We start from the raw sequence: 22785 nt of genomic DNA, 5'->3' as shown, positions 1-22785 counted from the left end.
TGTTTCACTACGTTAAAGGCGCTATATAAATGCAATTTGTTGTTGTTTGACTGTGTGGTTAGAATGTGTTTGCACTTTGTTACTGTGATGTCCCTCTCACCCCCCGTCTCTCTCTCTTTCTCCCCCACCCCCCCCCCCCCCCCCCGCCCTTGCTCTGCAGGTCTGCGATTCATGGTCGTGGTCTCTTCTGTAAAAGAAACATTGATGCTGGGGAGATGGTGATAGAATATTCCGGCATTGTAATTCGATCTGTGTTAACGGACAAGCGGGAAAAATACTATGACAGCAAGGTAATTGTCCAATGTACCGAGTGTCTGCGTGTCCCCGCGTATATGCTGTGGGGTCTGGGGTCTGTATGTGTGTCCTGGAGTGATGATTAACTTGATTTCTAGAATTGAAAGGCAGAGAAGTTATGTTGAACTTGTATAGAACCTTGGTTAGACCACACTTGGAGCACTGTGCACAGATCTGGACTCCATATACCTTGGTTAGACCACACTTGGAGCACTGTGCACAGATCTGGTCTCCATATACCTTGGTTAGACCACACTTGGAGCACTGTGCACAGATCTGGTCTCCATATACCTTGGTTAGACCACACTTGGAGCACTGTGCACAGATCTGGTCTCCATATACCTTGGTTAGACCACACTTGGAGCACTGTGCACAGATCTGGTCTCCATATACCTTGGTTAGACCACACTTGGAGCACTGTGCACAGATCTGGTCTCCATATACCTTGGTTAGACCACACTTGGAGCACTGTGCACAGTTCTGGTCTCCTTATACCTTGGTTAGACCACACTCGGAGCACTGTGCAAAGAGAAGGATGAGGGGTGACCTGATAGAGGTCTTTAAAATTATGAAAGGGGTTCGATAGGGTAGATGTAGAGAAGATGTTTCCACTTGTGGGGGAGACCAGAACTAGAGGGCCATAAATATAAGATAGTCACTAATAAATCCAATAGGGAATTCAGGAGAAACTTCTTTACCCAGAGAGTGGTGAGAATGTGGAACTCACTCCCACGAGGGGAGTGGTTGAGGTGAATAGTGTAGATGGATTTAAGGGGAATCATCAAATTACATAGCACAGGAGGAGGCCATTCGGCCCATTGTGCCTGTGCCGGCTCTTTGAAAGATCTATCTAATTAGTCCCACTCCCCCCTGCCCTTTCCCCAGAGCCCTGTTACTTTTTCCTTTTCAAGTATTTATCCAATTCCCCTTTTGAAAGTTATTATTGAATCTGCTTCCACCGCCCTTTCAGGCAGCGCATTCCAGATCATCACAACTCGCTGCGTAAAAATATTTTTTCCTCTTGTCCCCTTTGGTTCTTTTGCCGATTACCTTAAATCTGTGTCCTCTGGTTACCGACCCTCCTGCCACTGGAAACAGTTTCTCCTTATTTACTCTATCAAAACCCCTCATGATTTTGAACCCCTCGATTAAATCTCCCCTTAACCTTCTCTGCTCTGAGGAGAACAATCCCAGCTTCTCCAGTCTCTCCACATAACTGAAGTCCCTCATCCCCGGTCCCATTCTGGTAAATCTCCTCCGCGCCCTCTCCAAGGCCTTGACATCCTTCCTAAAGTGCGGTGCCCAGAGTTGGACACAATACTCCAGCCAGTGTTTTATAAAGGGTAAGTACATGAGGGAGAAAGGAATAGAAGGATATGCTGATAGGGTGAGATGAAGTAGGGAGGGAGGAGCATAAACACCGGCATGGACCCGTTGGGCCGAATGGCCTGTTTCTGTGCTGTACGTTCGATGTAATTCAGATGTCTTCATTGACTCTCACCCCCCTCTCTCTCTTGCGCGCAGGGGATCGGTTGTTACATGTTCCGCATTGACGACTTTGAGGTGGTGGACGCAACGATGCACGGGAACGCAGCCCGGTTCATCAACCACTCCTGCGAGCCCAACTGCTACTCCCGGGTGATCAACGTGGAGGGCCAGAAGCACATTGTGATCTTCGCCATGCGCAAGATCTACCGGGGCGAAGAGCTGACCTACGACTACAAGTTCCCCATCGAGGACGCCAGCAACAAGCTCCCCTGCAACTGCGGGGCCAAGAAATGCAGGAGGTTCCTCAACTGACCAGAGCTGAAGTGGGGAGAGGGAGGGGGGGGGGGGGGGAGGGAGATGCTGGACTCTCGGCGGGCGGGGGGGCAAAACGTGACCTTAGGAGGCGACGAGAAGTGGGGGCAGACCCTGGACTCTCTATGGGGACGCCGGACTCTCGGCGGGGCGGGGCGGGCAGACACTTTGGGGGGGGGGGGCGGGGGGGTCGCTGGATATTCTTGGTGGGGATGGGGGGGGGGGGGGAACTAGATTCTCGGGGTTGGGGGGTGGGTGGTGGGAGGCAGACGGAGCTGGCTTCTGATGTTCTGAAGCTCGTGGCAACAGCAATATTTTACCACTCTTTTATATTTTGGTGAACGTGCTATAAAATAGTGTCCCGCCCCGCCCCGCCCCCCCCCCTCCTCACACGACCCCCACCCCTCATCGTGCGTTCGGGAGGGGTTTACTGCAACGCACTGGCGTCGTGCTCCGATCGGGAAAGATCTCCCCACTGTCCCAATGGGGTTAAACGGGATTACCTTGCGGGAATAATGAGGAAAGGCTGCGAATTTTTGCTTTTTTTCCTTAAAAAAAAAGAATCTGATTCTTTTTTTGCGGGGGAGGGAGCGCGGGGTGGGGAACTCGGTGACTCCGAGGGGGAGTGTCACATCGGCCCCCTGTGGGACGGTCAGTGTGGCTGAGAAACTGTCGGTGCTCGAAAGACTGAGTGCGGAGAAGTTGGAGGGCGAGTGGAGCTGGCCTTCCATTACTGGGGTTTGGCAAGAGAATCAAGTCAGTCCAGCCCCCCCCCCCCGCCCGCCCCCCAAAAAAAAAACCTTTGGGACTTGCGTTTTACCCCCGCAGATATGGGTCTCAGACGCTGGAGGTCCCCCCGCCCCCCGTCCGTCCGTGTACAACGTAAGGACGGGTTACGAGGCAGGTCCCGCGGATTTTACGGCAGGATATTCTGCCCCGATGGGTTTAATATTCTCCGCGTACCAAACCCCCCACCCACCGGATAGCGGCCTCTCGAGACCTGGTCTAACAAACCAACGCGGGTAGGCGAGGGCGGGGGGGTGGGAATCTCTTTCACATCGCTGCTACTGGGGCACTCCAGGTGAGCTCTGCAAGAGAGGTTGGTGGAGGGGGAGGTGTTGTGGAGGCAGAGAGATGCTGCTCCCTCACAGATCACCGGTCGGGAGATCACTGCGTTTATGAGACGCAGTGTGTCCCCCCCCCCGACCCTGTGAGTCTCCCGCTAACTCAGCCTGGGTGAGGTGGGGGGGGGAAACGCACTTAATTCGGCCGGGGACAAGAGAGGGAGGGTCTTCGATACAACCCCACGCCCGGAGTTGGGTGCGTCCGAGGCTTGACGGTGCAGCACCTGAAGTCTGAATGGCCACTGCGCCTCCCTTTAAACCTGGTATCGAAACCAAGTCAGTTTTACATATTTTTTTTAAAAAAACGATGAGCCCTTTTGTGGCCGTGTTTTAGAACCTTTTACCATTGTGTGAGAGAGAGAGAGAGTTGACCTGATCTCTCGTGGATCTCGTCTCAGTGCCGGATCTGTCCCACTATTGCCCAGCTCACTCGCTCATTCCCAGCAGAAACTATTTTAAAGTCTGTGCTCGTGGCTGCTCTGGGGGGTCTCTCTCTCTCTCTCTCTCTCTCTCTCTCCTGGCAGAGTTAAACCATGAGCCTGTTTTTAAGCCGACACTTAAAAATTCAACAAATCAACCAGGTGAGAATAGATCGCTGGAGTAGGAAAGTCTAGAGGTGGGGAGAGAGGCTTTTCTTCAAATGCTCGTTGGCCCCCAATGCCCCTCCCTGTCCCCCAATGCCCCTCCCTCTCCCCCAATGCCCCTCCCTCCCACACTTCTGGGCCTCTTTCCCCTCACGCCCCACACCCTGGCCCCCTGCAGTTTTGCGTCGATGCAGAGAGGCCCTACCTACCTCCGGCAGCGGGTGTTTCCAGGTCAGATCGTGGCCCCTGATCAAAGTTCTCCTGGGAGGGGGCCATGGAGGCAGTCCAGGATATTGGGGGGAGGGGGGTTTCATCCCACCTCCCTTCCCCCCACCCCCCTGCCAGACCCCCTCCCTTGCACACTTGCTTCTCCAAGTACTGTACAGACCCACCTCCACCCTCCACCTCCCCTCGTGGGATCAGCGAGGGTGACCAGTACCCTAAACGGGTCCGATTCCCGCGGTGGGGTGGAGGGGGGGGGGGGAGAAAGGGGGTGGGATGGGGGAACCCCCTAAATGAAGAGGTTGGGAGTTGAGGGAAAAGGAACGTTTCAGAAAGCAGCAGCCCTGTAACAGCGACCTCAGTCGCAAAGATGTGAGAAGGATGTCGGAGGAAAGGGGTCAGGTGGGACCTCACACCCTCCCCTCCTCCACAGCTCGTGCTACGCACAACACGCGGTCCCTGAGCCCCCCGTGTTGTGTGCGAACGCCCCCCTACCGTCTGGTTCGGAGAAGGAGGTGGTCTCGTGTGTACCCTGAGATCTGTGTCTCTAGGTCCGGGTCGTGCGGGATCAAATCTAGAGCAATGATTTCTTTGTTTCCCCCCCGGAGTCATTGGGGGAAAGAGGGGGGGAAAGTTCGATCTAACCCTCCCCCACCCAAAACCCCCCCCCCAAAACACCAGGGGGGGGAAAAAATCCTCTGAATCCCACCTAATAAAAAGGGCAATTCGACGCGGCCAGTGAACTATAAAAGCAGCAGAACCTCGTGATCCTGAACCCACACAAAAAAATACACGCTAGGGAGAAAGTAACGAGAGGGGAGCTTTACTCGAATTCAGTGCGCGCTAGATAACGGCGGTGTCCCGGAACGAGCGTCTCTCGGTGTCTGTGCGCGTGCGTGCATCGGTCTGGCCGCTGCTTACCCCATCGCGGCCCTTGTCGATTGCTCGTGAACCCACCGGCTCCTCTGTTCCACGTTCCCCGCCCCCCCTCCCCCCGCAAAAGCTGAACCTGAATCATTCCATTGCCCACCTTCCCACCTTCGGGGCTGTACGGATTATGAAGGAGGCTTTTCCCAGTCTGGCTGTGTTGTTATTATTTTTCTCTCTCTCGTTTTCTAGAATCGAAAAGAACCTTGCTAGATGACTTCATGTAAAAAAAAGTTGTACATATCTGTATAGATATTTCTAAAACCCGTTATTTTCTATGCACTTTTTTTATTTAAGAAATGGTTTCCTTAATAAAGATGTTGAGTTGTTCAAAGGTACAGGCTGCTCCTCCCGCAGTTGTTTCCCACAGTTCCCCCTTGGTGTGGCTCTCTCTCTCGCCTCAGAGTCAGAAGGTCGTGGGTTCGAGCCCCCACTCCAGGGACTTGAGCCCCACAATCCAGGCCGACACTCCCAGTGCCAGTACTGACCCTCCGACAGTGCGGCGCTCCCTCGGTACCGCCCCTCCGGCAGTGCAGGGCTCCCTCGGTACCGCCCCTCCGACAGTGCAGGGCTCCCTCGGTACCGCCCCTCCGACAGTGCAGGGCTCCCTCGGTACCGACCCTCCGACAGTGCGGCCCTCCCTCAGTACCGACCCTCCGACAGTGCGGCGCTCCCTCGGCACCGACCCTCCGACAGTGCAGCGCTCCCTCGGCACCGACCCTCCGACAGTGCAGCGCTCCCTGAGGGTCAGTGCTGAGGGAGTGCTGCACTGACAGGGTCGGTACTGAGGGAGCGCCGCACTGTCGGAGATGCCGTGTTTCTTGTGAGACCTTAAACCGAGGCCCCCGTCTGCCCCCTCAGATGGACGTAAAAAATCCCACAGCCACTATTTCGAAGAACGTGCCGGGGGAGTTCTCCCAATATTTTATGCCTCCAATCAACACCTAAAAGCAGATGATCTGGTCATTTATCACAGTGCTGTTTCTGGGATCTTGCTGTGCGCAAATTGGCTGCCGCGTTTCCTGCAACACAAGAGGTGACCACACTTCAAAAGTACTTTGTTGGCTGTAAAGTGCTTTGGGACGTCCTGAGGTGACGAAAGGCGTGATAGAAATGGGAGTTTGTTCTTTCTCTGTTTACTTGAAGGGGAAAATTTTGCAGGGAGGGGGGGAGTGGGACTAATCGGATAGCTCTTTCAAAGAGCCAGCCCAGGCATGATGGGCCGAATGGCCTCCTCCTGTGCGGTATCATCTTATGATTCTGCAGGAGCGGGGGGGGGGGGGGGGGGGTTCGGGTTGATGGCCCCTTCCTGGCATGGAATCGAGCCACAACAGACCGAGGTTATACCCCTGTCCCCTCCTCGCTGTATTGAGTTAGCTGACCGTCACACCTGGCCTCAGTGCGGCGAGAGAGGGGGGGGAAAAAAAATCGAGCTGAGGTCCCGTCTCTGACTAACCTTCCATTCCGTGTGGAGTGAGGGCAGGATCGGTCGGCGCGTGACGCCCTCCAGGGTCAAATAGCTTGTCGGCGCTCGCGCAAAAACAGGTACCGGAGGGTGCCTGGCAGCTTTACAGTTTATCCCAGCAAGTGGCGGTATCGTCAGGAGGGCGGTGATGAATATTGGAATTGGGGGGGTGGGGGTTATGGGGCGAACGGAGGGGCAAATTCGTATTAACCAAACCCAGTGGGACGTCATGGGGTCGGATGAGCTGCTCTGTTGCAAACCAGGGGTGCGAGTCCCTCCCTCGCAAAACAGGCGAGGATGGGATTCGGCTGGAGGGGGGGGGGGGGGGGGAGTGGGAAGGGGGTCTTGTCTGCGATGCCCTCCCGAGTCGAATATCCGTCTGGACTTGGCCGCGAAGAATGGGCCATTTGGATGAGGCACGGAAGGGCGTCAAGTTGCCCAGAGAGAGTCGGCGCGGGGGACAGGACGATGGCGCAATTCTCCCTCCGAGTTTGGAACGTGACAGAGGCCACAGTGAGTAGCGACAAAACTTGGCCTCCACTTGTTGATACCGACTTGACCTGATCGAGGTCTTCAAAATTATGAAAGAGTTCGATAGGGTAGACGTCGAGTTTCCACTTGTGGGGGGAGACCAGAACTAGGGGTGCCATAAATATAAGATAGTCACTAATAAATCCAATAGGGAATTCAGGAGAAACTTCTTTACCCAGAGAGTGGTGAGAATGTGGAACTCGCTCCCACAAGGAGTGGTTGAGGTGAATAGTGTAGATGGGTTTAAGGGGAAGCTGGATAAACACATGAGGGAGAAAGGAATAGAAGGATATGGTGATAGGGTGAGATGGAGTAGGGAGGGAGGAGGCTCGAGTGGAGCATAAACACCAGGATAGACCAGTTGGGCCGAATGGCCTGTTTCTGTGCTGTACATTAGCTTTTTTTTTGTTCTATTCAAATAAATGTATGGAGGAGGACAAAAAGATTTGTTAAAATGATATTTAGAATCCAGTGACAGGTCTATAGTCCAGGTCCCATTCGCACAGTCAGGCGGGCTGGTCAGTCATTGGTTATTGGAACCTGCACCAATTCCTTTCTAATCTTCTGTTGCCAGCGGTGCTACTGTGTATTAACCTCATCAATTGGGGCTGATGCACCCTCTTCCTTCCGATCAGTAGCTTTTAGACCCCCTCTTGAGCTCTCAAGCATTTGGGGACAGTCATCGTCAGGATATATCGGCCTTGGAGGGGGCGCAGCGCAGATTCACCAGAATGATACCCGGGGCTAAAAGGGTTAAATTCCGAGGACAGGTTGCACAGACTGGGCTTGTATTCCCTCGAGTGTAGAAGATTAAGGGGTGATCTAATCGAGGGGTTTAAGATGATTAAAGGATTCGATAGGGTCGATAGAGAGAAACTATTTCCTCTGGTGGGGGGAGTCCAGAACAAGGGGGCAGAACCTTAAAATTAGAGCCAGGCCGTTCAGGGGTGATGTCGGGAAGCACTTCCTCACACAAAGGGGAGTGGGAATCTGGAACTCTCTCCCCCCCCCAAAAAGCTGTTGAGGCCGGGGGTCAATTGGAAATGTCAAAACTGAGATTGATGGATTTTTGTTGGGTGAGGGGATTAAGGGTTACAGAACCAAGGCGGGTAGATGGAGTTAAGATACAGACCAGCCATGATCTAATTGAATGGCAGAACAGGCTCGAGGGGCAGAATGGCCTCCTCCTGATACTGTGTTCCTAGTAGATTTGAGAGACTCGAGCACTGAGGAACCCTAATAGTGCATTTGCGGGGGTGGGGGAGTACACTCATCGTCACCCCTTACTGACTGAAAAAGGGAGATCTTGAGATCATAGGATGCAACACAGAAGGAGGCCATTTGGCCCATCCTGCCTGTGCTGGAGATGATGGAGTCCATGAGTGTTAATAGATGAAGGGAGGCTCAAAGATAGAGTGCTTAAAGGGAAGAGGTGGAAGGTGTTAGCCTAGTTGGTGATCCAGTGGAACCTGTACCCCAGCGAGGGTTGTGAGTGATAAACTAACGAAAACACAGGAGTGAAATACTAGGGATGCTGGAAAACTGAATTGAGAAACAAAGTGCTGGAAACACTCAGCAGGTCTGGCAGCATCAGGGGAAGAGAGCAATAAGAGTTAATGTTTCAGGTCGAGGTCCTTTCGTCAGAACTGGAAGAAGTTAGCGATTTAAAAGTTTTTAAGCAAGTACAGAGCCGGGAAGGAGAGGAAAGAACAAAAGGAGGAAGGTTTGTGACTGGGTGGGGGGTGGGCAGGAGTGATTAAATGACAAAAGGGAGGGAAGGAGGGTGGGAACGGGGCAGGTAGAGAAACAAGAGATGGGTCTAGAGGAGGTGTAAAAGGCAACAGCAGAACCATTACCAGCACCCGCTGTCTGAGAAAATGGGAGCAGTGGTTCTGATCTGAAGTTATTGAAATCAGTGTTGAGTCCGGGAGGTTGTGAAGTGCCTGAACGAACGATGAGGGGCTGTTCCTCGAGCTTCACTGGAAAAGTGCTGAAGGCCGAGGACAGGGAGGTCAGAGTAGGGGTGGGACAGAGAAGTAAAGTGGCAAGCGACCGGCAACACAGGGTCACGGTTGCGGACTGAATGGGGTGCGTTCAGCAAAGTGATCGCCTGCTCTTCTTCCAGTTCCAGGAACATAGGAACAGGAGGAGGCCATTCAGCCCCTCGTGCCTGCTCCGCCATTTGATAAGATCATGGCTGATCTGTGATCTAACTCCATATACCTGCCTTTGGCCCATATCCCTTAATACCTTTGGTTGCCAAAAAGCTATCTATCTCAGATTTAAATTTAGCAATTGAGCTAGTATCAATTGCCGTTTGCGGAAGAGAGTTCCAAACTTCTACCACCCTTTGTGTGTAGAAATGTTTTCTAATCTCCTGAAAGGTCTGGCTCTAATTTTTAGACTGTGCCCCCTACTCCTAGAATCCCCAACCAGCGGAAATAGTTTCTCTCTATCCACCCTATCCGTTCCCCTTAATATCTTATAAACTTCGATCAGATCACCCCTTAACCTTCGAAACTCCAGAGAATACAACCCCAATTTGTGTAATCTCTCCTCATAACTTAACCCTTGAAGTCCGGGTATCATTCTGGTAAACCTACGCTGCCCTCCCTCCAAGGCCAATATGTCCTTCCGAAGGTGCGGTGCCCAGAACTGCTCACAGTACTCCAGGTGCGGTCTAACCAGGGTTTTGTCTAGCTGCAGCATAACTTCTGCCCCCTTGTACTCCAGTCCTCTGGATATAAAGGCCAGCATTCCATTAGCCTTCTTGATTATTTTCTGCACCTGTTCATGACACTTCAATGATCTATGTACCTGAACCCCTAAGTCCCTTTGGACATCCCACTGTTTTTAAACTTTTTACCATTTAGAAAGTTCTGACGAAAGGTCATCGACTGGAAACTTTAACTCTTGTTTCTCCCTCCACAGATGCTGTCTGACCTGCCGCGTATCTCCCAGCATTTTCTGTTTTTTTATTTTACAATGCCGCACGCCTGGTTGTCAAAGTGTTTAAGACGGGGCCTAGGGTGTTGGATTGTGTGAGGTCTGGTTCTATTCTATCTCCCCGACCGCACTGATCAAAGAGATAGCCATGTGGTTACAACGAGACAGTCACGCTATGAGTGTACAGTGAATCGCAAGAGCTGCAGACGGTACACGGATCTGTATGCACTGGGTACCTGAGAGAGGAGAGGGAACCACAACCTGAATTTATACAGCGCCTTTAACAGTGAAACGTCCCCAAGGCGCTTCACAGGAGCGATTATCAAACAAAATTTGCCACCGAGCTACATAAGGAGACATTAGAACAGGTGACCAAAAGCTTGGTCAAAGAGGTAAGTTTTAAGGAGCGTCTTAAAGGAGGAGAGGTTTAGGGAGGGAATTCCAGAGCTTAGGGCCCAGGCAGCTGAAGGCACGGCCGCCAATGGTGGAGCGATGGAAATCGGTGGATGGGCGAGAGGCCGGAATTGGAGGAGTGCAGAGATCTCGGAGGGTTGTCCCTGGTGCTACCCAAGTCATAGGAGGGCGTGAGAGTGGATAAATCCTTGGGACTGGGCATTCAGTGCAGCTGTCATCTCTTACCTTGTCCGCCCCGGTAAGATCATTGAACTTTTTTCTTGGGCGGCCTCGATTCCCCCACCCAGTGTCACAGGAAGAATAGCCCCTCAGACGAATTACCCTTGAAACCTGTAACCCAGCAAGGGTGTGTATGTTGGGGGGGGTGCAGAGAGGAGAACAGGTGAAATCTGTACGCAATTCGAATAAAAGAGAGATAAACGCACCATGAATGATAAGATTGATGAGGCCACACTTCTCCGTGTCATTCTGATCAATCAGTACGCAGATCTTATATTGGCGAGAGTCCGAAGGGTGGAGATCACGGATAATTACAGACGGATTAGTGGGGTAGAACGTTGTCCGACGTTTGTAATCCTTGTGCGGCGTCAGGACGTTCTGGTCCCTCGCGTACCACACCAGATTGAGCCAATTGTCAGAGGGCGGGGTCCTTTTCAACCATTTGATGCGGAATTCGATCTGGTCGCTGACTTTTGTGAACCTGGTGCCCACCAGCACGCTCCCTCCGACCCGTCCTTCAACGGGGTCGGGCGAAAAGGACGAGCTCCGACCCATCGACGAAGAAACTATTTGAGTGTGGTCTTAACTACGAGAGATCGGGACAACATCTTTACCCAGAGAGTGGTGAGAATGTGGAACTCCCTACCACAAGGAGTGGTCGAGGCGAATAGAGTAGATGGATTTAATGGGAAGCAAGAGGGAGAAAGGAATAGAAGGACACGCTGATAGGGTGAGATGAAGAAGGGAGGGAAGAGGCTCGTGTGGAGCATAAACACTAGGATAGACCAGTTGGGCCGAATGGCCTGTTTTTGTGCTGTACATTTCTATCGCATCTTTGCAACCTCAGGACGTCCCAAAACGCTTTACAGCCCATCACTGTTGTAATATATGAAACGTGGCAGCCAATTTGTGCACAGCAAGATCCCACAAACAGCAATGTGATAAATGACCAGATCATCTGTTCTTTTTTTGATGTGTTGTCTGTGGGATAAATATTGGCCCCAGGACACCGGGGAGAACTCCCCCTGCTCTTCTTTGAAATAGACCGAGACTTCCAACGCATGGCTGAAGATTGCTGAAATTGTACAGTACACCTGACAGGTGGCGTCTTTCAGATGAGGCGTTAAACCCAGGCTCCCCGTCTGCCCTCCTCAGGTGGACGTGAAAGATCCCACGGCCACTATTCCGAAGGAGAGCAGGGGGAGTTCTCCCCGGTGTCATCATCGTAGAAATTTACGGCACAGAAGGAGGCCATTCGACCCATTGTGTCTGTGCCAGTCGAGAAAAAGCTATCCAGCTTAATCCCACTTTCCAGCTCTTGGTCTGTAGCCCTGTAGGTTACAGCACTTCAAGTGCACATCCAGGTACTTTTTAAATGCGATGAGAGTTTCTGCCTCTACCACCCTTTCCTGCAGTGAGTTCCAGACCAATTTTTGTATCATCTGCAAACTTCTTAATCATGCCCCCTACATTTAAGTCTAAATCATTAATATATACCACAAAAAGCAAGGGACCTCGTACTGAGCCCTGTGGAACCCCACTGGAAACAGCCTTCCAGTCACAGAAACACCCATCGACCATTACCCTTTGCTTCCTGCCACTGAGCCAATTTTGGATCCAATTTGCCACTTTCCCTTGGATCCCATGGGCTTTTACTTTCCTGACCAGTCTGCTATGTTGGACCTTGTCAAAAGCCTTGATAAAATCCATGTAGACCACATCAAACGCACTACCCTCACCGACTTTTTTGAGGCGACAACAAGGAGGGTCAATCAAGTTAGTCAGACACTATCTTCCTTTAACAAATCCGTGCTGACTGTCCTTGATTAATCCGTGCCTTTCTAAATGACGATTTATCCTGTCCCTCAGAATTGTTTCCAATAATTTGCCCACCACCGAGGTTAGGCTGACCGGCCTGTAATTACTCCGTCTATCCCTTTCTCAAATAACGGTACAACTGTCCTGGGGCCAATATTTATCCCGCAACCAACATCACTTTAAAAAAAAATTATCTAGCCGCTATCTCATTGATGTTTGTGGGATCTTGCTGTGCGCAAATTGGCTGCTCCATTTCCGACATGACGGGGGCTCGAACCCACGACCTTCTGATTCAAGAGGCCAGGCGGAAGTGACCACACTTTAAAACTACTTCGCTGGCTGGTTAAACGCATTGAGGGTGTCCTGAAGTGGTGATGCGCACGGCATAAATTCAAGTTCGTTCTTTCTGGCGCCCGAGACTTTCCAGCAAGCGATCCCCCACTCCCGAAGAGTCGTATTGTGTCTTCATCTGCCTCGCATCCGGGTGACTGTAGCGCGGCCAGGGCTCAGGCAGAGACTTTGGCGTTTTCAGTCTATTGCGAGCATCACGTGCGCCTGACAAGGTGACCTTGAATCGAGGTAGAACAAACACCATCAGCCTGGAGAACAGACAATAAACTGCAAACACTAGCAGAGACCGACAGCAGATTTACAATAATAAGTGAACCCTTAAATCCTCGTCTGAACAGAGAAAATAATAAACTGTCACATCGCTGATGCTGAAACTCACGGCAAACTCGGACCTGGTGACATCCCTGAAATATTTTACTTGGGGAACTTTTTGGGTATCTTTGCACAGAGCCTCTGGCTACTCTCTCTCTCTCTTTCTCTGTGTTTCTCTCTCTCTCTGAGCTTCAAAGTTGCTGATAAATGATGACAGCCTATATGAGACTCTTAACTCTTTTGACAATTAAAGTATCTCCGAGACTCACACTGAACTGCCAATCAAACATACACGGTAAAAGACATAAAGGATGTTTGTAGTTGAATTGATTGCTGGAAACAGATTAACGTGTCTCGAATACCTGAAATGACCTGTGAGATGATTCATCTAAGAACTTTTATATATTTTTCTGCATTGCAGTTCATCTGCCATTGTTTGCATCTTGTGTATCTCCAGCTGCCTCCTCGGGTTTAATTGCCCCTCCTAGTTCTAGAATCATTTTATCAATTTGCAGCGAGCTGTTGGATTTAAGAAAGAATTCCTGCTTGAATATCAATTCACCAAAAAGATGTCCAGGGGGTTAGTCAGGCAGAATAGAAATCGTAGAATCGAACAGCACAGAAGGAGGCCATTCGGCCCATCCTGCCAATGCCAGCTCTTTGAAAGATCTATCCAATTAGTCCCACTCCACTACTCTTTTCTCACAGTCCTGCAAATTTCTCATTTTCAAGTATTTATCCAATTCCCCTTTTGAAAGTTATTATTGAATCTGCTTCCACCGCCCTTTCAGGCAGCGCATTCCAGATCATCACAACTCGCTGCGTAAAAAACATTCTCCTCATCTCCCCCTCTGGTTCTTTTGCCAATTATCTTAAATCTGTGTCCTCTGGTTACCGACCCTCCTGCCACTGGAAACAGTTTCTCCTTATTTACTCGATCAAAACTCCTCATGATTTTGAACACCTCGATTAAATCTCCCCTTAACCTTCTCGGCTCGAAGGAGAACAATCCCAGCTTCTCCAGTCTCTCCACATAACTGAAGTCCCTCATCCCTGGAAATATTCCAGCATGTCTACAGAGACTTGAGCCCCATGATCCAGGCCGACACTCCCAATGCCAGTCCTGAGGGAGCGCTGCACTGACTGAGGTGCTGTCTTCAGATGAGCCGTTAAACCGAGGACCCCGTCTGCCCCACTCATGTGGGACGTAAAAGATCCCATGGCCACTTTTTGGAAGAAGAGCAGGGGAGTTCTCCCCGGTGTCCTGGGGTCAATATTTATCCCTCAACCAACATCGCAAAAAAAAAATTATCTGGTCATTTATCACATTGCTGTTTGTGGGATCTTGCTGTGCACAAATTGGCTGCCGCGTTTCCTACATTACAACAGTGACTACAATTCAATCGTATCAATCCCCAAACTAATCCCACTGCCCCGCTCTCTCCCCATAGCCCTGTATCAATCCCAAACTAATCCCACTCTCTCCCCATAGCCCTGTATCAATCCCAAACTAATCCCACTGCCCCGCTCTCTCCCCATAGCCCTGTATCAATCCCAAACTAATCCCACTGCCCCGCTCTCTCCCCATAACCCTGTATCAATCCCAAACTAATCCCACTGCCCCGCTCTCTCCCCATAGCCCTGTATCAATCCCAAACTAATCCCACTGCCCCGCTCTCTCCCCATAGCCCTGTATCAATCCCAAACTAATCCCACTGCCCTGCTCTCTCCCCATAGCCCTGTATCAATCCCAAACTAATCCCACTGCCCCGCTCTCTCCCCATAGCCCTGTATCAATCCCAAACTAATCCCACTCTCTCCCCATAGCCCTGTATCAATCCCAAACTAATCCCACTGCCCCACTCTCCCCCCATCGCCCTGTATCAATCCCCAAACTAATCCCACTGCCCCACTCTCTCCCCATAGCCCTGTATCAATCCCCAAACTAATCCCACTGCCCCACTCTCTCCCCATAGCCCTGTATCAATCCCAAACTAATCCCACTGCCCCACTCTCCCCCCATAGCCCTGTATCAATCCCAAACTAATCCCACTGCCCCACTCTCTCCCCATAGCCCTGTATCAATCCCAAACTAATCCCACTGCCCCGCTCTCTCCCCATAGCCCTGTATCAATCCCAAACTAATCCCACTGCCCTGCTCTCTCCCCATAGCCCTGTATCAATCCCAAACTAATCCCACTGCCCCGCTCTCTCCCCATAACCCTGTATCAATCCCAAACTAATCCCACTGCCCCGCTCTCTCCCCATAGCCCTGTATCAATCCCAAACTAATCCCACTGCCCCACTCTCTCCCCATAGCCCTGTATCAATCCCCAAACTAATTCCACTGCCCCACTCTCTCCCCATAGCCCTGTATCAATCCCAAACTAATCCCACTGCCCCACTCTCCCCCCATCGCCCTGTATCAATCCCCAAACTAATCCCACTGCCCCACTCTCTCCCCATAGCCCTGTATCAATCCCCAAACTAATCCCACTGCCCCACTCTCTCCCCATAGCCCTGTATCAATCCCAAACTAATCCCACTGCCCCACTCTCCCCCCATAGCCCTGTATCAATCCCAAACTAATCCCACTGCCCCACTCTCCCCCCATAGCCCTGTATCAATCCCCAAACTAATCCCACTGCCCCACTCTCTCCCCATAGCCCTGTATCAATCCCAAACTAATCCCACTGCCCCACTCTCCCCCCATAGCCCTGTATCAATCCCAAACTAATCCCACTGCCCAGCTCTCTCCCCATAGCCCTGTATCAATCCCAAACTAATCCCACTGCCCCGCTCTCTCCCCATAGCCCTGTATCAATCCCAAACTAATCCCACTGCCCCACTCTCTCCCCATAGCCCTGTATCAATCCCCAAACTAATCCCACTGCCCCACTCTCTCCCCATAGCCCTGTATCAATCCCAAACTAATCCCACTGCCCCACTCTCTCCCCATAGCCCTGTATCAATCCCAAACTAATCCCACTGCCCCGCTCTCTCCCCATAGCCCTGTATCAATCCCAAACTAATCCCACTGCCCCACTCTCCCCCCATAGCCCTGTATCAATCCCAAACTAATCCCACTGCCCCGCTCTCTCCCCATAGCCCTGTATCAATCCCCAAACTAATCCCACTGCCCCGCTCTCTCCCCATAGCCCTGTATCAATCCCAAACTAATCCCACTGCCCCGCTCTCTCCCCATAGTCCTGTATCAATCCCAAACTAATCACTTTTAAGAGATGTTCTGGTCTCTGCCTCAACCACTCCCTACTGGCAAAACCCCAACCCTCTTGTGTAAAGAGATTTCTCCCTCCCGCTCCCGCTCCCTCCGAGTTGGATTTTAGAATGCGATCGTTACACACCCAATAGCCCAGCAGATTTATTTATTTATTTTATTATTAGTCACCTCAGGGCAGGAACTAAATGCTTTGCTAATTCAGGAATATCATGGAGTCATTAGTTAACAACATTGCCCAAGGGAAGAGAGTCGGCCTTGTGTGTGACACATTGAGGCCAGAACACAGAGCTACCTCTGAATCAAGGACGAACCTCGCCCCAGATCCTGCTTTCTTGTGAGTTAAATGGACACAATTGTCCACCAATTAATTTACATAGGCACAGTTTAAAACCCATTTAAGAGCGTCTGCTGTTTTGGGTAGTTCGCTACTTACCGACAGCTGATTGAAGATATTCTCACCGTTAACAAGTCAGGCAATTATTCCATTGCAATATGCAGGGTGGGGGGTCCAAGGAGGAAAGAACCTGCATTTATAAATGATCGCATCTCATCCTCAGGACGTCCTTTGCCCCTGAATCAGAAGGTCGGGGGGTTCAAGCCCCCATTCCAGAGACTTGAGCCCCATAATCCCAGGCCGACACTTCCGGGGCCAGTATTGAGGGAGCGCCGCGCTGTCGGAGGGCCAGTACTGAGGGAGCACCGCGCTGTCGGAGGGCCAGTACTGAGGGAGCGCCGCGCTGTCGGAGGTGCCGTCTTTCGGATGAGACGTTAAACCGAGGCCCCGTCTGCCCCTCTCAGGTGGATGTAAAAGATCCCACGGCCACTATTTTGAAGAAGAGCAAGGGGGAGTTCTCCCCGGTGTCCTGGGGCCAATATTTATCCCTCAACCAACATCACTAAAAAACAGATGACCTGGTCATTAATCACATCGCTGTCTGTGGGATCTTGCTGTGCGCAAATTGGCGGCCGCGTTTCCCACATTACAACAGTGACCACACTTCAATTATTAAAATTTCAAGATGATTGAGGTCAAAACCAATCTTGTGGCAACAATATTTCAGTAAGGGAGTGGTCAATCTATGGACGAGGCTCTCCAGGGAGAGGGTGAAAGATGTTAGTATCGATTGATTCAAATATAAATCAGGCTGAATTCATTCCAAAAATAATATTTTGGGACACAGTCGATGAGTAATTGGAGACACGACGTGGTAAATGATGTAACGGGCTCAGGAGGAACAGGTGACTTTGGACCTCTGGTTCCCAAAACTCTCCACCACTTGTGTTCCCCTCACCTCATGTCTGGGGCTGTCGGAGACTGGTTGATGGAGGTTCATTGTTATGATTAGTTAACAACTAATTATCCTTGTATCAGGCGACTGGGAGGATGGACCAGATGGACATTGGTCTTTTTACTAGTCTAGTGATTCCTGTGGACAGAAGTACTTACATCGAATGTACAGCACAGAAACAGGCCATTCGGCCCAACTGGTCTATCCCGGTGTTTATGCTCCACACGAGCCTCCTCCCTCCCTACTTCATCTCAGCCTATCACCATATCCTTCTATTCCTTTCTCCCTCATGTGTTTATCCAGCTTCCCCTTAAATCCATCTACACTATTCACCTCAACTACTCCTTGTGGGAGCGAGTTCCACATTCTCACCACTCTCTGGGTAAAGAAGTTTCTCCTGAATTCCCTATTGGATTTATTAGTGACTATCTTATATTTATGGCCCCCTAGTTCTGGTCTCCCCCCACAAGTGGAAACATCTTCTCTACGTCTACCCTATCATAATTTTAAAGACCTCTATCAGGTCACCCCTCAGCCTTCTCTTTTCTAGAGAAAAGAGCCCCAGCCTGTTCCGCCTTTCCTGATAGTTATAACCTCTCAGTTCTGGTATTATCTTGGTAAATCTTCTTTGCATCTTCTCCAGTGCTTCCAGTACTTCAATGACTGTGAAACATTATGGGATGTTTTGAGGATGTGAAAGGTACTACAGAAATGGGAGTCCTTTCAGGAGCGTCTTAAGGGATGAGAGAGAGGCGGAGAGGTTTAGGGAGGGAATTCCAGAGCTCAGGGCCCAGGCAGCTGAAGGCACGGCCGCCAATGGTGGAGCGATGGGAATCGGGGGGATGGGTAAGAGGCCAGAATTGGAGGAGGGCAGAGATCTCAGAGGGTTGTAGGAGGTTACAGAGATAGGGAGAGGGGGCGAGGCCATGGAGGGATTTGAAGACGAGGATGAGAATTTTAAAATCAAGGCGTTGCTAGACCACTGAGATTTCCCTCTACCAGCAAAAGTCACTAATATTTCTGCTGAATGAGTGACGCATGAATATTTTCTGTTAAACTTTGATTCACATTTACAGTTGTGTGCCTAGGTGGAAGGAGCTGCCAGGTGTATTGTATAATTTCATCCATCTTTAGCTATGCAATCCTGCAGTCCAGTTCGAAGAGCAGCAGGTGGAAGTTCTCCCCGGTGTCCTGGGGCCAATATTTATCCCTCAACCAACATTAAAACGGATGATCTGGTCACTATCACATTGCTGTTTGTGGGATTTGCTGTGCGCAAATTGGCTACCACATTACAACAGTAAGCACACTTCAAATCGACTGAGACTGTGTGACGTTTTTGACGTGATAAAGTGCTGCTAAAAAGGGTTTTGATAAGAGTTAATAAGGAGAAACCGTTTCCAGTGGCAGGAGGGTCGGTAACCAGAGGACACAGATTTAAGTTTTAAGAACCAGAGGGGGAGATGAGGAGAATGTTTTTTTACGCAGCGAGTTGTTCTGATCTGGAATGCGCTGCCTGAAAGGGCGGTGGAAGCAGATTCAATAATAACTTTCAAAAGGGGAATTGGATAAATACTTGAAGGGGAAAAATTTGCAGGGTTATGGGGAAAAGAGCAGGGGAGTGGGACTAATTGGATAGCTCTTTCAAAGAGCCAGCACAGGCATGATGGGCTGAATGGCCTCCTCCTGTGCTGCCCATCCAGGGGCACTTGTTTTAAGCACCTTGGGACGTTTTCCAAGTTAAAGGCAAGTCCTAGCAGTTAGAATTATAGATTAGTTACAGGACGGAAGGAGGCCATTCAGCCCATCTAGCCCGTGCCGGCTCTTTGTAAGAGCAATCCAGTTAGTCCCATTCCCCCGTAGCCCTGCAAATATTTTCCCTTCAAATATTTATCCAATTCCTTTTTGAAAGCCACGATTGAATCTACTTCCACCGCCCTTTTAGGCAGCGCATTCCAGATCAGAACAACTCGCTGCGTAAAAAAGTTTTTCCTCACATCGCCTTTGGTTCTTTTGCCAATTATCTTAAATCTGTGTCCTCTGGTTACCGACCCTCCTGCCACTGGAAACAGTTTCTCCTTATTTACTCCATCAAAACCCCTCATGATTTTGAACCCCTCGATTAAATCTCCCCTTAACCTTCTCTGCTCTGAGGAGAACAATCCCAGCTTCTCCAGTCTCTCCACATAACTGAAGTCCCTCATCCCTGGTCCCATTCTAGTAAATCTCCTCTGCACCCTCTCCAAGGCCTGGACATCCTTCCTAAAGTGCGGTGCCCAAAACTGGTCACAATACTCCAGTTTTGGCCAAACCAGTGATTTATAAAAGGTTCATCGTAACTTCCCTGCTTTTGTACTCTATGCCTCTATTTATAAAGCCCAGGATCCTGTATGTTTTTTTTAAATAAAGTTTTCTGAACCTGCCCTGCCACCTTCAAAGATTTGTGCACATAAACCCCCAGATCTCTCTGTTCCTGCACCCCCTTTAGAGTTGTACTATTTAGTTTATATTGCCTCTCCTCATTCTTCCTACCGAAATGTATCACTTTGCACTTCTCTGCGTTAAATTTCATCTGCCACGTGTCCGCCCATTCCACCAGCCTGTCTATATCCTCTTGAGGTCTATCACTATCCTCCTCACTGTTCACTACACTTCCAAGTTTTGTGTCATCTGCAAATTTTGAGATTGTGCCCTGTACACCCAAATCCAAGTCATTAATATATATCAAGAAAAGCAGTGGTCCCAGCACCGACCCCTGGGGAACACCAATGTACACCTCCCTCCAGTCCGAAAAACAACCGTTCACCACTACTCTCCGTTTCCTGTCACTTAGCCAATTTTGTATCCATGCTGCCACTGTCCCTTTTATTCCATGGGCTTCAATCTTGATGACAAGCCTATTATGCGGCACTTTATCAAACGCCTTTTGACAGTCCATATACACATCAACCACATTGCCCTCATCGACCCTCTCTGTTACCGCATCAAAAAACTCCATCAGGTTAGTTAAACACGATTTGCCTTTAACAAATCCGTGCTGACTTTCCTTTATTAATCCACATTTGTCCAAGTGACAATTAACTCTGTCCCGGATTATCGTTTCTAAAAGTTTCCCCACCACCGAGGTTAAACTGACCGGCCTGTAGTTGCTGGGTTTATCCTTACACCCTTTTTTGAACAAGGGTGTAACATTTACAATTCTCCAGCCCTCTGGCACCACCCCCCGTATCTACGGATGTTTGGAAGACTATGGCCAGTACCTCCGCAATTTCCACCCTTACTTCCCTCAGCAACCTAGGATGCATCCCATCCGGACCTGGTGACTTCTCTACTTTAAGTACAGCCAGCCTTTCTAGTACCTCCTCTTTATCAATTTTTAGCCCATCCAGTATCTCAACTACCTCCTCTTTTACTGTGACTTTGGCAGCATCTTCTTCCTTGGTAAAGACAGATGCAAAGTTCTCATTTAGTACCTCGGCCGTGCCCTCTGGCTCCATGCGTAGATCTCCTTTTTGGTCCCTAATCGGCCCCACCCTTCCTCTTACTACCCGTTTACTATTTATATGCCTATAGAAGACTTTTGAATTCCCTTTTATGTTGGCCACCAGTCTATTCTCTCACTCTCTCTTTGTCCCTCTTATTTCCTTTTTCACTTCTCCTTTGAACTTTCTATATTCAGCCTGGTTCTCACTTGTATTATCAACCTTTTTTCTGCTTCATCTTACTCTCTACCTCTTTCGTCATCCAGGGAGCTCTGGCTTTAGTTGCCCTATCTTTCCCCCTCGTGGGAATGTCCCTGGACTGTACCCAAACCATCTCCTTGTTAAAGGCTGCCCATTGCTTGGTTACAGTTTTGCCAATCTTTGATTCCAATTTACCCGGGCCAGATCCGTTCTCAACCCACTGAAATTGGCCCTCCTCCAATTGAGTATTTTTACTCTAGTTTGCTCCTTGTCCTTTTCCATAACTAATCTAAACCTTATGATACTATGATCGCTGTTCCCTAAATGTTCCCCCACTGACACTTGCTCCACTTGGCCCACCTCATTCCCCAGAACCAGATCCAGCAATGCCTCCTTCCTCGTTGGGCCGGAAACATACTGATCCAGAAAGTTCTCCTGAACACACTTCAGAAATTCCTCCCCCTCTTTGTCCCACTATCCCAGTCTATATTAGGATAGTTGAAGTCCCCCATTATCACTGGTCTATAGTTCTTGCACCCCTCTGTAATTTCCCTGCAAATTTGCTCCTCTATCTCCTTCCCACTAGTTGGTGGTTCATAGGATACACCCAGTAGTGTAATGGCACCTCTATTGTTTCTTAACTCGAACCAAATAGATTCTGTCCTTGACCCCTCCAGGACATCCTCTCTCTCCAGCACGGCAATATTCTCCTTAATCAATACTGCCACCCTCCCTCCATTTCTTTCCTGAACACCTTGTATCCAGGAATATTTAGTCTCCAATCCTGCCCTTTTTTAGCCAGGTCTCCATTATTGCCACTACATCATATTCCCATGTGGCTATTTGTGCCTGCAGCTCACCAACCGTGTTTACCAGGCTTTGTGCGTTTACACACATGCACCGTAAACCTATCTTAGACTTTCTTGTACTCTCTCTTAGTCTGATCCCACCTAACACTGGACTATTTCTTACTCTAGTGCTATCTGTCTCTCCCAATCCTTTGTGCCCCTGGTTTCTTCTTTCCAATGCAGCATCCTGGTGCCCATCCCCCTGTCAAATTAGTTTAAACCCTCCCCCACAGCACTAGTGAACCTCCCCGCGAGGACATTGGTCCCAGCTCTGTTGAGGTGCAATCTGTCCATCTTAAACAGGTCGCTCCTGCCCCAGAACTGGTCCCAATGCCCCAAGAATCTGAAGCCCTCCCTCTTGCACCATGTCTCTCGCTACGCATTAACCTGCCTTATCTTCCTATTTCTATACTCACTGGCAGTAATCCCAGAGATTACCACCTGGAGGGTCCTGCTTTTTAACTTCCTCCCGAGCTCCTGAAACTCTGACTGCAGGACCTCAACCCTTTCCTTTCCAGTGTCATTGGTTCCCACACGGACCACGACTTCTGGACGGTCCCCTTCCCCCGCCCCCACAGAATGTTCCGCACCCTCGCAGTGATATCCTTTACGCTGGCACCAGGAAGGCAACACATCCTGCAGGACTCGTGTCAGTCACAATAACGCCTGTGTGCCCCCCTTGACTATCGAATCCCCTGTGACTACTGCATTTCTACA

General features: G+C 50.1%; 1 protein-coding gene across 1 annotated transcript; it reads left to right on the top strand.

The window, feature by feature from the left end:
- The first annotated feature begins 159 nt into the window (after positions 1-159).
- LOC137306245 (histone-lysine N-methyltransferase 2B-like) lies at positions 160-2114 on the top strand. Its single transcript, XM_067975386.1, has 2 exons — positions 160-290; positions 1819-2114. Exons 1-2 carry the CDS (start codon positions 216-218, stop codon positions 2092-2094), a joined length of 351 nt encoding a protein of 116 aa, XP_067831487.1. The 5' UTR covers positions 160-215; the 3' UTR covers positions 2095-2114.
- Positions 2115-22785: the final 20671 nt, after the last annotated feature.

This window comes from Heptranchias perlo, chromosome 42, assembly GCF_035084215.1.
Source record: "Heptranchias perlo isolate sHepPer1 chromosome 42, sHepPer1.hap1, whole genome shotgun sequence".
Lineage (NCBI taxonomy): Eukaryota > Metazoa > Chordata > Chondrichthyes > Hexanchiformes > Hexanchidae > Heptranchias > Heptranchias perlo.
This window is presented reverse-complemented; position numbering and strand designations above follow the sequence as displayed.

Coding starts and splice junctions, on each gene's coding strand:
- LOC137306245 (XM_067975386.1), top strand. CDS start 216: ATGGTGATAGAATATTCCGGCATTGTAATTCGATCTGTGTTAACGGAC. Junction 291..1,818: donor AAAAATACTATGACAGCAAG/GTAATTGTCCAA, acceptor TCTTGCGCGCAG/GGGATCGGTTGTTACATGTT.